The sequence below is a fragment of the Cygnus atratus genome, chromosome 20, assembly GCF_013377495.2.
Source record: "Cygnus atratus isolate AKBS03 ecotype Queensland, Australia chromosome 20, CAtr_DNAZoo_HiC_assembly, whole genome shotgun sequence".
NCBI classification, from domain to species: domain Eukaryota; kingdom Metazoa; phylum Chordata; class Aves; order Anseriformes; family Anatidae; genus Cygnus; species Cygnus atratus.
In genome coordinates this window covers 4,415,323-4,429,258 of record NC_066381.1, presented here as the reverse complement: position 1 = coordinate 4,429,258, position 13,936 = coordinate 4,415,323, and the positions used below count along the sequence as shown (strand labels likewise).

Here is a 13,936-nt window from a genome sequence, read left to right as displayed (position 1 = left end):
TCAGGCCACAACACTGAGATAAAAACACTGTTCCCCTCCCCCAAACATGCATAGGCACATCTTTGATTTAGACCATAAAAATCCTCCATTCTGCTTTCATTAATTAGTCATATCACTTTCTGCCTCTGAAGATGCTCATTAAGCTTTTCTTGAACAAAGATCCCTACGTGCTGTGAACGTCGGTCTGATGTTCCCCCTAACCAGGAAGTTCGTGCATTTCCCAAAGAACAAAAGACACGAAGAGATTAAACCACAAGCTAAACATAGAGGAAAAGCCTAACAAATTGCTGAATAAAACAGAGTGGAAATGCCTGGGCTCCTCAGACTTGTTTGACATCCCTGAGATATTTGCAAAGCAGGGAGTGGGGATGGGAGGCAGGACTGAAGAAAAGGTTGTGGGAGTTGCACAAAACGATGAGATAGAATTAAGGAAGGGTGAAGAGAAACCTCCCAGAGAAACAAGCAGCTCTCTGGATGCTGTCAGTCAAAACAACCAACTTGCTCCACTTGCTCACTTTCAGCCAACCTTCAATCCACTGGCTTGTTTGCACACTAGCCACAGGTGTCTGTGCAGACCTCTGTGTGTCTGTTCAGCTATCGCCAAGGAATCATTTGGCCAAGTCTCTTAATCTCATTAAAGGATTTCCAGCTCAGCTTGGCAGATCAAGGTGCAAGAGGGCATTGAGAGCAGCTGATGTACTTTGAGTTAACAGTGCCCACCTTTGGGCTCTGCTAGTGCCAGGACCTTCACAGGGCAGGGGGGAGGCTTCTGTCTGCCAAGCTTTGGCTGGAGGGGGATCTGCAAGCACATCTCCTCTGTTGGTGTGATGCCTTCATGACCACTGCTTTCCACCTCTGGAGAGCAGGACTCAAGTCACCAGTCCTTTCCTCCACTTTATGCCACTGACTGCCCTGTTGACAACATACCATTAGCAGAAGCCAGCCAGGTAAGTCTGCGGAGCAGAGATGCTAGCTTGCTTTGCACTGTGCAGTCTCTCTCTAAGAGAGCCTAGAGCCAGCATTCTCCCCACCTAACTAAATCAGTGGGAATCTGCCTGCTCTGTCCTCTGTGATGACTTATTTTAATTACTGACTTCTAGCTTTGGGACCAAGACCCGCAGCTGGCAGGGCACCAGCTCCATCCCTTGAAGCACCCAAGGTGAAGAAAGCCCATCAGATCAGTCTGATGCACTCTGCAATTCAGTGCTATGCCTAACATGCAGGAAGAGTACGTTTCATTTGCAGAGCAACACTAAGGTAAGGCTTCCTATTGAGCAAATCTCTGAGCTGGAGACAGTTGACCTGATTGTTGTGTCTGAGAGAGCTGGCTGAACCAGCTGCAGTCCAGCTAGGTGGTGTTTATGGTGCCAGGTGTGCCAGGCAGGCACCAAAACCATCTGAGTCTTGCACACACCCGCAAGTGCATCACTTACAGGAAATCCCTTAATGCCCCTCTCTCCAGTCAGACCTGCTTGCCCCTGTTGGAAATAAAGTAAGTGTCATTAGGAGATATTTTTCCATTTGACAAGAACATAGTGTCATTTCTGCTAGTGGAATTAAGATGGCTTAATGAAAGACCTTAAACTTGGGATAATATGAAAAAAAAATTCCTTTCCCTTGACATTATCACTTAGAGACAGCAAAAGAGGGTCATGGTTTTCTGTCAAGCATCAGCTCCAAATCCTATCACACTTTGGAGAAGTTTGATTCAATACAGAGCTACTCCACTCAATACCCTCTCAGTAAGATGATTAGCAATTTTTTGAACTTTACAGCAGTCAGTTACATTATAGCAGGAAGGAATTTGGCTGGAGATTTGTTTCTTACAACGATACAGCATTCTTCTCTCTAGTAAAACGGACAGGCTGATGCTGCCCCCGACAGCAAACAGAGCCCAGGACTCCCACCAAGCGCTGATTTAATCTGCCTCCTGCTCACACACATCCCCCTGTTAACCCCAGCCGCTACTGATCAAAACACACATAAGGTATTTTGGTTGATTTGTTTCTTTTTTCTGTTGTGCTAATTTTCACATTCTTCTCAGTGCTTCATCTTCTTTTTCTTTTTGTAAAACTGAAGCACTTTGGAATGGTATGTGTTGGTTTGGGGTGGTATGAAATGCCATCAAACCGAGCAGCTTTTTTCTCCCTGTTTTCCTCCATGGCTTTAGTTTCCAACCCTGGGGCAGGGCAGAATCACTGGCCAGGAGAAGAGTTATAGATTATTTCATGAGAAAGCAGGAGCAGGGGAAGAGGAGGCAAAATTTAAAAGCATCTTTAGAAATCTATTGATGAAACAGCCACGTATTTAACCTGGCTCTTCTCCCCTAAACACACACAGAAACAAACCCATCCTTTTGTTCCTAAAAAACTATCTAGCTGGCGGCAGCTCTTTGTAGCATTTGCCAAAAAGGGAGAGCTGCTTTTGTTCCTCTGTCCATCCAACTGCTGCTTTGCGTAACACAAATGGGCCTCGGGCATCTCAAAACCATTACCGTGGAGACCTGTGCAGTGCGCAGCTAGCCAGCGCTACACAAAGGCCCACATCGACAGGAGGAGCACCAGGAGGAAGGCCCAGTTCGTCAGGTGCTGTGAGCGCCTTCAAAGGGAAATGCTCGGATTCTGCACCGGAGGGAGTAAGGGCTGCGAAAAAGCGCAGGCAGGCAGCAAATCACAGAGCGGAGACATAAGAACACACTGAAAATGCATAAACAGGCTGTTCTCTGTGTCCAGGAGGAACAGAGAAGGATGTTATCAGCTTAAAGTGGATCAAAGGATATTTAGGCTGAACGTTAGATATATCTTTCATCCCAGGCCCTCAAGATCTGTACCTCTGAAGACTGCCTGGAGATGATGTGGTGCATCCCTCACTGGCACTGTTTAAGAATACGATGAACAGAGGCTGATCATGAGCAGCATGCACATAGATGTGCCATCCCAGGGATGTGCTCAGACTGCTTCAGGTCTCTTCTATATCTGTTCTCTCTGAGATTAAGCAGGAAGAATGTATAATAACATTTTCTCATACCTCAATAGATATTGTCAACCCTCCTCTGCTTTTCTTTGCAGCTGCACAGCTCCTCCGCTCTGTGTAAAGCTAGCCCTAATTTGTATCCACCAAACCCAAATTGCAGCATGTAGTTGTCAAAACCAGCATTCAAATCCACACTCACAAAAGACAAAAAGCATACAGAACATCCTACAGAAATTCTGCCAGAAAAAGCTATCAGCTTTGCTTTGCATGCTAACAAAGAAAGGACAGGAAATAGAATTTACTTTTTCTACTTAGCAAGGCATTGTGACATTTGAAAATCTCATTTGTCCCAACCTAGAAGGAGAGTTACAATTCTGAACAATGCGGGAATGAAATCAGAGTCTAAAGTATGCACCTGTACTGAATGGACACAGTGCAACACAGCTTTTGGTTCAAAGGAAGTATAGTGATGGTCTTAGCAATATGGTCGAGCACAAACTAAAGCACAGTGTTAAATGAATCACTGAAGAAGAGCTCTTATCAGTTTCCTGGATGGGAACTTGATGCTTTGCCATATACCATGCTTTTTTCTTTTTCTTTTTTTTTTTCTTTTCATTTCTTTCCTTTTTTTTTTTTCTTTTTAAATTGAAAATTAGCATCTAATGGCAATGAGCTGTAGTAGCTACCTGTTCTGAAATCTCATCAGTTCAGGTTTTAGTCTCTGTTAGAACCTTAAATTCTGGTTCCAGAAATGCATCAGAGCCTAATCTATTAGTGAAGCAAATAAATGCCTGAAGTGGGTGATCTGCACAAGGAAATTGTTGTTAAAATAATACTAAGTGTCACTTAAAATGGTCTCTATCTTTCAGGTGGCTGCAGGTGATTTTTTATGCAAGAGCAGGAACAAAGCACCCCCAAAAATGTGCAAAGATACTCAAATAAAACTGAGCTTTCTGAAAGCCTGTGCACTCCACCCTCAGATATCCCCTTCTCCTCGACGTGAAGTGCTGCAGGAGAAACAAGCCACCTGGGCCCTGCTCACCCTACACACAGCCTGGATGGAGGAATGTAACCTAAGTCTGTCACTAGTTATTCTCATGAATTTGGAAAGTCATCACACTGGAGTTAACCAATTTGTATTTGCCTTTCTTAGCTCTTTCAGACTTCCCTCTGCCTTTTGGATTGGAAGAGCAGAAATGAAGGAGAAAAGGAGACGCTGTCAGATGGAGGAAGCACATCACCCACAGCCACCCACTGCAGACAGTGACCCCCACACTCACATCCATCTATTGACGTGGCAGTAAAAGTGGCACTTGGAAGAACAGGGAATTTGTTTCTTACGGCACAAGGCTGTGACTACATAGTCACTGCTGCAGACACAACGTTTTACAGGTACCAGCCAACATTTTTCCTCTCCATCTTTCTTTAATTCTTTGACAGTGTTCCACAGTAGGGTCTTAGTAATGGTCCACAGCCCATCTGTGCCCACTGCTACATTTGACAGATCTAATTGCTGAATGACCCTCCACCATGTACTAAGTTCTCAGATGATTTTGTGTGCCTAGTGCTTCATGAGGCAATTTCAAAGACCACGGCCTTTTGGAGAGTAAGCTTAAAAGAAACAGCTGTAGGCCTAAGCGCCATCTGAAACCCTTCCTGGTGCTGAATCTGGCTGGTGACTGGGAATCTGACACAGACATATCCTGCTTAGATTTTTCTCCAGTATTTCCTAAGCTTCACCTGTTTGGAAACAAATTCAAACAGCCCTTCTTGCTACAGTCATTAGCACTTCAAGGCCCATCAAGGACTGAGGTATAGCACATTTTCTAAACATATTATGAGCATCATTTAACCTGGGGAATGGCTTTGGTTCAGGAAAAGTCTGATGAGCTTTTACCGTGTTACTGTCACAGATGGAAGAAGTCGGACCATCTAACATACTCCAGACTAAAGAGCTTTGGTTGGCAGAAGAAAGCTGGCTTCTGCCAGGCTGAATATTCCATGGATTTACTACCTGCATCTCTTTAAGGAACGCCAGACTCTGGGCAAGCAATTCAACCTTTTATCTGTTCAGTAACCCCTCATCTTGTTTTTTAGCAGAAGACCTAGAAACTCTGCATTTAAATTTGCTCATGGCTGCAGTCCCATGGAATTTGAAAGACCTGTTGTATGTAATTTCTAAGGCATTAACCCAGATCCTGCTGGGAATCAATCCACATATGTAAAACCTTACTCTTTCTCCTCGGTCTCCTTTGGAGCCTTTTGGCCCGGGTTGTCCTGGAGAGCCTGGTAAGCCCTAGAAGAGATGCAGAACAAGGAGAAATTAACTTCTATCGTGAATTCTTTGTGAAGATGTAGTGAAAACATTTCCCAGTGATCTTCAGGTCCTGAAAACCTCATATACCCATTAAGTGATAGGGCTGGATTCTCTTTTGCCCTCAAGCAGCAGCAACGGAAGCTCATTTTGCAGATATCCCGAAAAATATAGCACTATATTTTCTGCATATCCCCTCTCTTTGGGTCTTTTAATGAACTGCATGCCACTGATGTAGCATTTTGTAAGGGGTCAGTGTGGCAGGATAGTTCTTGTTCTCAGTGACTGAGAAGAAATTAATAAACAGATGGTATGGTTGGCCTAAAAATCCCCACTACTTTCCTCCTTTTCATAATTGCCTCAGTGGGTGGCATGAGTAAGCATACATACCTGAAAATTAATTGGATTGTGCAGTGGAAATTATTTTGAAGCGATTCGCTCACCCTAATAAACAATTTTCAAATTAAGCCCAATCTCTACTAATAATTTTGCTCCCTGGGTTGAATAAATCTATAAAGCAAGTCACCAATGGATAAGAAGGGCATTGTCTCCAGACTTCTACTAATTGAACTGCTTGGCAAAAATCTATCAAAATTCTTAAATTACACACCCAGTGAAGCCACGGGTATAAACCAGGCAGGAAGAGCACAATATTGTTTGTTTATATTCTGCATGTCAGTTCCGCATGACCATATGCAAGATGCTTTTTTCCACCTCAAGTGACTTGCACATCTCCTTGGAGACTGCAGCAAAAGAGCCCCCTGCTCCATTCCAGACAGCTGGCGATTTAAGCCAACCTGCTTAACAACAGCTCCCAGAAACCACCAGCAGCCAGAGAAATGGGCTGTCTAGGCACAGCTGCAAGGAGCCTCATCATCTGGTTATGCAGCCCAACAAGATCAGGGACTAAAGGAGGAGCACCCTCCCAGCTTAGAATCATAGATTCATAGAATATCAGAGTTGGAAGAGACCCGCAAGGATCATCAAGTCCAGATCCTGGGTCCCCAAAGCATGCAGCTTCATCTGGGAGGCAGCAGTGCCCCACATTAACACATTGCTCCTTGCCTGCAGTCAGTCCTCCCGTCTCACCACCAAGCTGCACAGCGACCTGGCCTCCAGCTTAGCTATGTCCCCCCTGGGCCCACAAAAGATTCAGAAATTCAGGCCTGATTTATGAGGTTAACTAGGGCTGGCAAATGAGGTAGGGCACAAACCAGACTTAGCCCCATGTCAAACACAGAACATGAACAGAGCTCAAGTGCCCATAAGTAACCTTTGCACTTGACAGCTCTCAACATTGAATTTTAGTGTGTGGTTACAGAGGGAAGCTCAAGAGCACTGAATTAAACAAATCTGTTGTAAAAAATAAAAGTAAAAAAATAAAGTGTGCTGCATGTGAAAAAGCCAGACTCTATTACAGAACCTATTTATGAATTGTGAATTACCTTATATTTAATCACGTTAAACTGCAACCGTCATTTTGCTGCCAAATTTCCCACTGTGTTCATATCTATCTGGAGTTTCTCACCGTTCTCCAGAGCATTCACTAATTGAAATGATTCTGCTACACTGGCAAAATTTCACTAACCTGCGCTCCGTTGCTTCTTCAAAGTGATTAATAAATACATAGTAAAAGTCTCCTTTCTCTAATTTCTAGCAATCCCAAACCTGTCATATCAGGATCTGAGGTACATCCATCGTCTAAATTACTTAACCTTTCCCTCTCTTCTGTTCTCTTCAGTCACTTTCATCTCCTTAGGCAGGTCAGATACCTTTGAAATATTTGATGTCACTGGTTTACCTCCACAGTAAGAAACATTCTTCCCCAAACTTGAGTCCCCTTGTATCAGCCAGCCACCATTTGGAGCAGCTTGGCAGTTCATTATTCATAACAACTTCTCTTCTTTCCTCTTAACCTTTTTTTCATCCGTATGACTAGTTTGCCCTTCTATCATAAATTCTTTTTAGGTTATCACACTCCATGATTATCTTCCCCTCCACAATTTTTATATCAATATCTAGTCAATCAAACTGATCGTAATTTGTGATGTTTTTACTGAGTGGAAAGTGCTATTTCCAAAAAATTAGGCTTAAGAAATTCACTTTGGTGAAATGGTGAATTCTCATTGATACATTTTTATCATTTTTATGTGTTCCACAGGAAACACAGTATTTTTCTATCAGTTTTTGTAAAGCCTATGTCAAATCCTTTGCATCAACTCAGGCTACAGTAAAACATTTTGACAGAGTAACAGCAAGATGTGTTGTTATGATTAAGGGAAAGCCTGGGAAGTGCAACCATTTCAACTTCGCATCCTACTTCAGGATGAAAAACAGGTATTAAAATCACAGAATTTTACAGGGACCAAGACATCAGATCCAAGATTTATAAAGTACTCGCTCTCTTTCTGCAATGAGAAGATGCTTCACACCTAACCCCCACCTCTGCCCCCAGCCCCAAAGCACTAAAACTCTTACTTGTGATCCAGGGACTCCGATGGGTCCTGGGGGCCCTTTGGGTCCTGATGCGCCTGGTGGCCCTGGTGGGAATCAGCATTTGAGATAAGTTTAAGGAGACTTGGAAGGACCCTAAATTCCAAACACATGCACTTCCTTTCATTGTTCTTCATCTCTCAATGGGTGAGAGCCATTCATCGGTCACAGGACTACAGCATAAGCACTTCATCATACACTGGGTCCTTGGACACCCACATCCTGATATAATATATCCCTTTGCCCTAGGGAAGACCTTAGAGCTCTGGGAGGAAGAAAAGGTGAAAATAGGGCAGGAAGGATATCAGCAACATGTTGCATTTCCATTGCTTAAAATAACAACTCTCTAGAAATTTTAAACTAGTTCCATGAACCAGCTACATCAGAGTAAACTACTATAGTCGCTGTTTCTGAAATGGAGGGAGTCCCATAGGTGGAAAGGCTACAAGCCTGCTGGAGTCTGGCTCCCTGGTGTTGTCAGAAAGTTGATGACGAACATGAAGGAGACAGGGTTTGGACACAGCCTGAACAGGAGGCCAACTGTGGCAAAGCAAAGTGCTCTTTTGTTCTTTGCACGCTTGCTCCAGTGGCAAGAAATTCATTTTAAATCTGTTCCACAGAAGAGGTTGCTTCCAGGATGTGTCAAACACTGCCTAAACAGGTCAAATTGTTTTATACAGTCATGTAACAGATTCATTCCTTTCAGAAAAATAATTATATCCCAACAGTAGCTGTTAAATTATACCTGCAAATGGGAGACAGGGTATTTGCTTAGTCTGAACTTAGCAATACTCCTCTCTGCTTTAGTTGTCACAACCCTTGAGACAATGTGGACATTATACACAAAGTACAGCTGAATCAGCCTCAATCATTAATGCCCCAGACAAATGCTTAAGTCAGAGAATAAAGGAACTGAAGGATAAATGAAAGGCCCTCATAATAAAGGGAAAAGCCTTTTCTGCAACTGATGGGAGTTCACTCCTAAATATGCATCATACAGGGAAGTTCTGATGTTTGCAGGAACATTATCATTTAAGCCACCCATCAGCACTGAGAAACAGAACACTTGCTAAATTTTCATCCCAGCTTCTGATCTCAGTTACGCTGGTGCAAATCTGGAATGGCTCGAAATAACTCCAAAGTCTGCACAGATATCACTGAGGACAGCTGGCCAGATCCTGCTCAGTAGAGCTCCACAGCAACAGGACAGGATTGCACCAGCAGTGAGAACAGCTCTGCTCTCACAGAGGAGTTCACTGGACAACCCATTCTTAGAGACACTCCAATTATTCCCTTCTCAGGATGTGTCCTGCCAAGGCAGTAAGGAATTGCTATAAGTTTAAAAAAATAAAAAATCTGCTGCTATCCACGGATAAGAACTGGTTACTTCTTGCCACCTTTCCCACTCCTGGACCCGTAGCTCCACAGCCCTTCCAGTGAGGACCACTTGCTTTCCTTTCAGGCACCCCACAGACCACTTCACTCTCCAGCAGAAAATTCTTTCACTCATCTTCCCCATCAGTACAGCTTTGCAGCTCCACTGAGTGTTTTACCTGGTGGCCCTATGGGCCCTGGGGCTCCCCGTGGTCCCGGCAGGCCAGCCATGATGGTGTCTATGACGGTAGAGGCCAGCTGGGGTTCTCCATCTGCGTTAAAGAGCAGAACAGTTAGGGGCCCTGCAGCAAGAGCTGCCCCGTCCCAGCAGGCAGGACTTCTCTCCTAAATCCTCTGGCGCCTGTTGCTGGTAAAGGGCAGGCAGTGCTTCTGGATACAAAATCTGGGCTATTTGAGCAATTGTCCTTTTGCTCTCTGAGGGCACAGGCTGTATCCCTCAGACCTCCTCTTCCCACCTCTGCTAGCCCCTTGAAAAACTTTCCTTTCTGTTCAAAAATTGGTGTTCCTGCACACCCATGCATCCCTACTTTTGAATGCCAAAGCAGTTTAAGAGTAACTCTGCACTGTACAGCAATAACTCACCCCAGATTTGCCATCTCCAAGATGCATCTGGTTTCTGGCTACCTGAGAAATCACACATGGATTCGGAGCTCCCTCATGCCTGGCATGAGTGAACTGCTGAGAAAAGCTGACGGTCGGCAGCATGCCCACCAACCTGGCAAGCTCACCCTGCCACACAGCTGCTGGGAGACACCCTGAGGTCTGAGGATGCAGGAAAGCTCAAGGAGAGGCTGTTCTCTGCCCCTTCCACATAAGCAGAAAACTCTCTGGCCAGCCTGTGTAGGTCCCCTGAGCTCTGGGGAACAGTTAGAGATGGGAGCAGAGCAGGGAGAGGAAAGCCATTAGCAGGAACTGGAGGAATGTTGTGCTTTTCCACGTCTTTCTCAGTCATATCCCGGTAGGAATAAAAAGCCTGTAGCTGCCCACATCTTCCCTCATCTTTGAGCCAATGGGCTTACCACTTCAGTTGGTAACTGAATAGGAAAAACAGAACTATATAAAATAAAAACAACCCTTATTATTTACTGCAACACCAAACCCACAATCAACAACCCTATTCCCTGTGGACCTGCACTGCAGCATGCTGGTAGTCTGTGGGGGTACCGTGTGGCAGCATCTTTCATCTCAGCATCCCACAACACTATTTGACAGCTGTGGAAACCACGGTGCAAAAATTCCATGACTGGCCAAGATACTAGTAACACAAAGCAAGGAAGGGAACCCCCACATCCTGATGCTACAGAGATTCACAATCCATCGTCCTGTCAGGGCTATCGGACCAACGGCAGGTTTCCTGGTGCATTTAACCTGGATGAAGATGTTGACTCCCGGTCACTGGAATGGTAAATCCTCTGAAAGTCCCCATTTTCCACAGTGGGAGGCTGCCATACCAGAATAATGCCCATCTTCTCCTGCCCATGACCTCAAACGTACTGGTGTTCCCTTTCACCCATGCCTTTAACTCATTACGCTTAAATTCAGGGGAACTCTTTGCAGGTGTAAAAGACTGCAAATGGCCCGCTGCTATGCTGATGTGAGTATCAGCTAACACCAGGAGGATCAGAGTGGTGTTTGCTTACTCTGCAGAGTCCAGCCCCAACGACAGAAGGTGAAACCTCCAGAAATGTTAGCAGACACATCGTGAAGCCTTTTCAATTTCTGGAGCGCTGGCAATGATAGAGAAGACTTTCAAGCTCGGTATTTGAAAGCAGCTCCTAGGGAAAACTGTGAAATCTCTTTACCTGCCAGGGATGACAGAACATCTCTGCAACATCTTCCTGGCAGCAGAACAGCACGAGATCTAACCCAGATCCCTCTGAGAACCAAATTTCAACCTAAAGCCTGAATGCAAACAGGTATTTCTTTGACTATTGTTTCCAGACCCAACCATCTTCCCTTCTTTACAGCCCTGCAAAAAAACAACTGAGACTGCTTTCATGTTCAGAAGGGAAAGTACCCAAGTGAAGTGTGTAATCCAATTAATTTGAGTTTTATTTGACCATGTCAAAATCCATCACGGCTTGGGAGTGAGATGAAATTGGGAAATGAGCATTGAACAGCAATTGCAGAGTCTTTTGTTTTTAAGAGAACAAATGGTCAACAACATCAAACACTTGTCTGCTGAGACGGAGAGAGGATGGGCTACAAACAGGATTTAATCACTTCTGGAGGTAAACTGGGGATAAAGGTTTGGGTTTCAAAACATTCCAGCTAAACAATACATTACTGCACCGACAGAGTTATTTCCCACAAATCCACCCATCCTGACATTAGACCTATTAGACTCAAGTTATTTATGGAAGGTGATTCAGTAACTGTGACACAGAAGGGAGCTCTGCTCAGCAGCCCCTGAGCTCAGCGGCTTCTGATTTGCACAGAAGCATGGACACGTGGGAGACCTGAGAGGCTCCTTCCTAAGCTTCCTGGCCATGAAAAACTCACCAGGATTAAAGTTTTCTTCCAGGAGCTCTGAATGAAACATACTGTGAATGAAATGGGATTAAAGCATGTTAAAACACAACCCTTGTGTTTAAGGGACTCTTTCCATATTCTCATAGAGCAGCAGGAAGAACTCAGCTCTCTGGTCTTCCCATCTCCCTAAAACACGGAGATTCTGGGGCTCACTCGTGCTGATCTCTTTTCTACAACCTTTTTCATCAATGGCATGTTGGGCACACGGACAAGCCTGCTGCGCTTCAGTTTCCCCTTGTAAAATAGGCTAATGTTATCTTATGTGTCCCTTGCAAACTGAAATCTTTGAGATATAGAAAACCACAGCCCTCAGAGTCAAAGATCTGTTCTTTCCTTCCTTTTTCCTGAAAAGCATCTCAGCTTTAACACCGAGCTGACTCTGGACCACGTACCTGAGCCACTCATTGCCAAGTGGCAGAGGAAGAAGCGATGCTTGCAGCAGCAGCCCCAGCAGTGGGGCAGGGCAGGCCAGACTCTGGCCGATATCTCATGTTTCTGACTCAGGGATAAATTCCCCCATTATAGGCTTGATTTGCTGAGACAGGATGGAAATGAAGTAATCCTGTCCTAATTTCTTTCTGCTACCTGATCTGGAGGGAGACAACTGGGACCAATTTCTTCACCGCAGCACAATGAAACTGTGAGAAAATGTCTCCCCATTTTGGGCTTCTGCCTGCTGATAAACATTGCCAACGGGAACTTGTTGCGATTAATAAAGGCACACGCATTAACCATGTTCAGGCGGAACCAAACGCTGTACTACTGCTAATAATCCAATACAGCTTTCTCACATCTCTGTGGGTGCACATGCCCGTTACAAGGAATATGCTTCCCTCTGCTGTCAGCAGCTGGAATCTTGTGTTTATAGTTTTCAGATGTGCTCCATTAAAAATAATAAAAAAATAAAAACAAAGAAAAACCTACCCAGGATTTACAAGGCTAAGCTTTATTGGTTGTTGAGGATCAGCTTTCTACCAACCTCTGGTAGGCAAAATCAGCCAGCGTGTAAGGAAAACGGTAAGTTTTGTAAGAAAAATGGTCTCACTATTGCAGTAACTTTACCATGACCATGCAGATGACTTAAACAGGCAGGGAGACTTGTATAAGACATTATTTTTAAACAAGAGGACTTGCCATAGATTTTGGGCTTGGATACCCAAATGTTAGAACATCAACAAAGCCAGCTTGCTCCTGCACGTGTCAGTGCAATCTTTGCTGTACACATCTAGAGGAAATTTCATCTCCATGGGCCACTATGGAACCCTGCCTCACACATCCCATGCCCTGGAAGAAACTGGATGAATAATGTGACCCCAGCAGGCAGCTCTGGTGCTTGCTACTAAACCCCAAACTTCGGTAGGGACCAGTGCAGAAGAGCTGACCCTGCCTGGCGCGCTCAGCCACCCACCAGGACCCACGGGAGGGGGCAGAGGAGACCCTGGGAGGTGTGGGTGGGACAGAGAAAGATTTCCAAATTTGTCAGATGTGAGGCTTAGGATAAAGCTGTTGGTGGCTGGCAGAGGGCATGGCAGCTGCATAAGGGGAAAGACCAGTGCTGTCTTCTCTGTCCAAGCACCAGTTCACATATAACACTCATTTATTTAATCAGATCCCTGCTACAGACACCACCAGGGAACACAGAGCTTTCTGCTTCTTACATGACCTGGGTTATAAATCCAGGAGAGAGAGAGCTTGAGAGTTCCATCAGGGCCAGTCTCTGTAACAGCAATATTTTAATTCCACACGGGATTAGGCCTTAATTTGGAAACCTCTAGACTACATCAGCTCCCTAGTTCTTCCAAGAGTAGATAAATCAAGCCTCGGCAGCACACACTGCTGCGGCAGGGTCCTGGCTACTCCTTCTGCATACCAAGAAATCCACCACAGGTAGAGAAGCGCAGGGCTGCCCTAAGGATGGAGCGGTCACCATCTACTCACAGACTCGAGTCCCTGGGAGCCTGCTGCTGCCCAGTGGTGGCTGAGTTAATACAGGTATTTATCCACTCATTTATCTGCTTCCCGTCTGGGGATAACACAGAGGTTACCCTTCTCACACATCAGCTAGGAAGGCCATGCAATCAGCACCTTCGCACACTTTTAAGTCTATCCACTACCTTATAAGAAAGAGTTAAATTTAAAGGGTGCGTGGAGAGAAGGAGCTGTGGCAGTACCAAAGCCTCCAGGATGCTTGGAATAGAAGGCTGAACACAGAGTGGCACCAAAGAATGC

The 13,936-nt window shown here is 44.9% G+C and overlaps 1 protein-coding gene across 1 annotated transcript in view; it reads right to left on the bottom strand.

The window, feature by feature from the left end:
• The window catches only part of COL26A1 (collagen type XXVI alpha 1 chain), a 168,843-nt gene that overhangs the window by 5,454 nt on the left and 149,453 nt on the right, over positions 1-13,936 (bottom strand). The window contains exons 8-11 of the mRNA XM_035559059.2: positions 9,334-9,426; positions 7,766-7,809; positions 5,207-5,269; positions 1,434-1,478 (exon numbers count right to left, since the gene is read on the bottom strand). Of these exons, the coding sequence (XP_035414952.1) occupies positions 1,434-1,478; positions 5,207-5,269; positions 7,766-7,809; positions 9,334-9,426 (245 nt within the window). The remainder of the gene's footprint in view (positions 1-1,433; positions 1,479-5,206; positions 5,270-7,765; positions 7,810-9,333; positions 9,427-13,936) is intronic.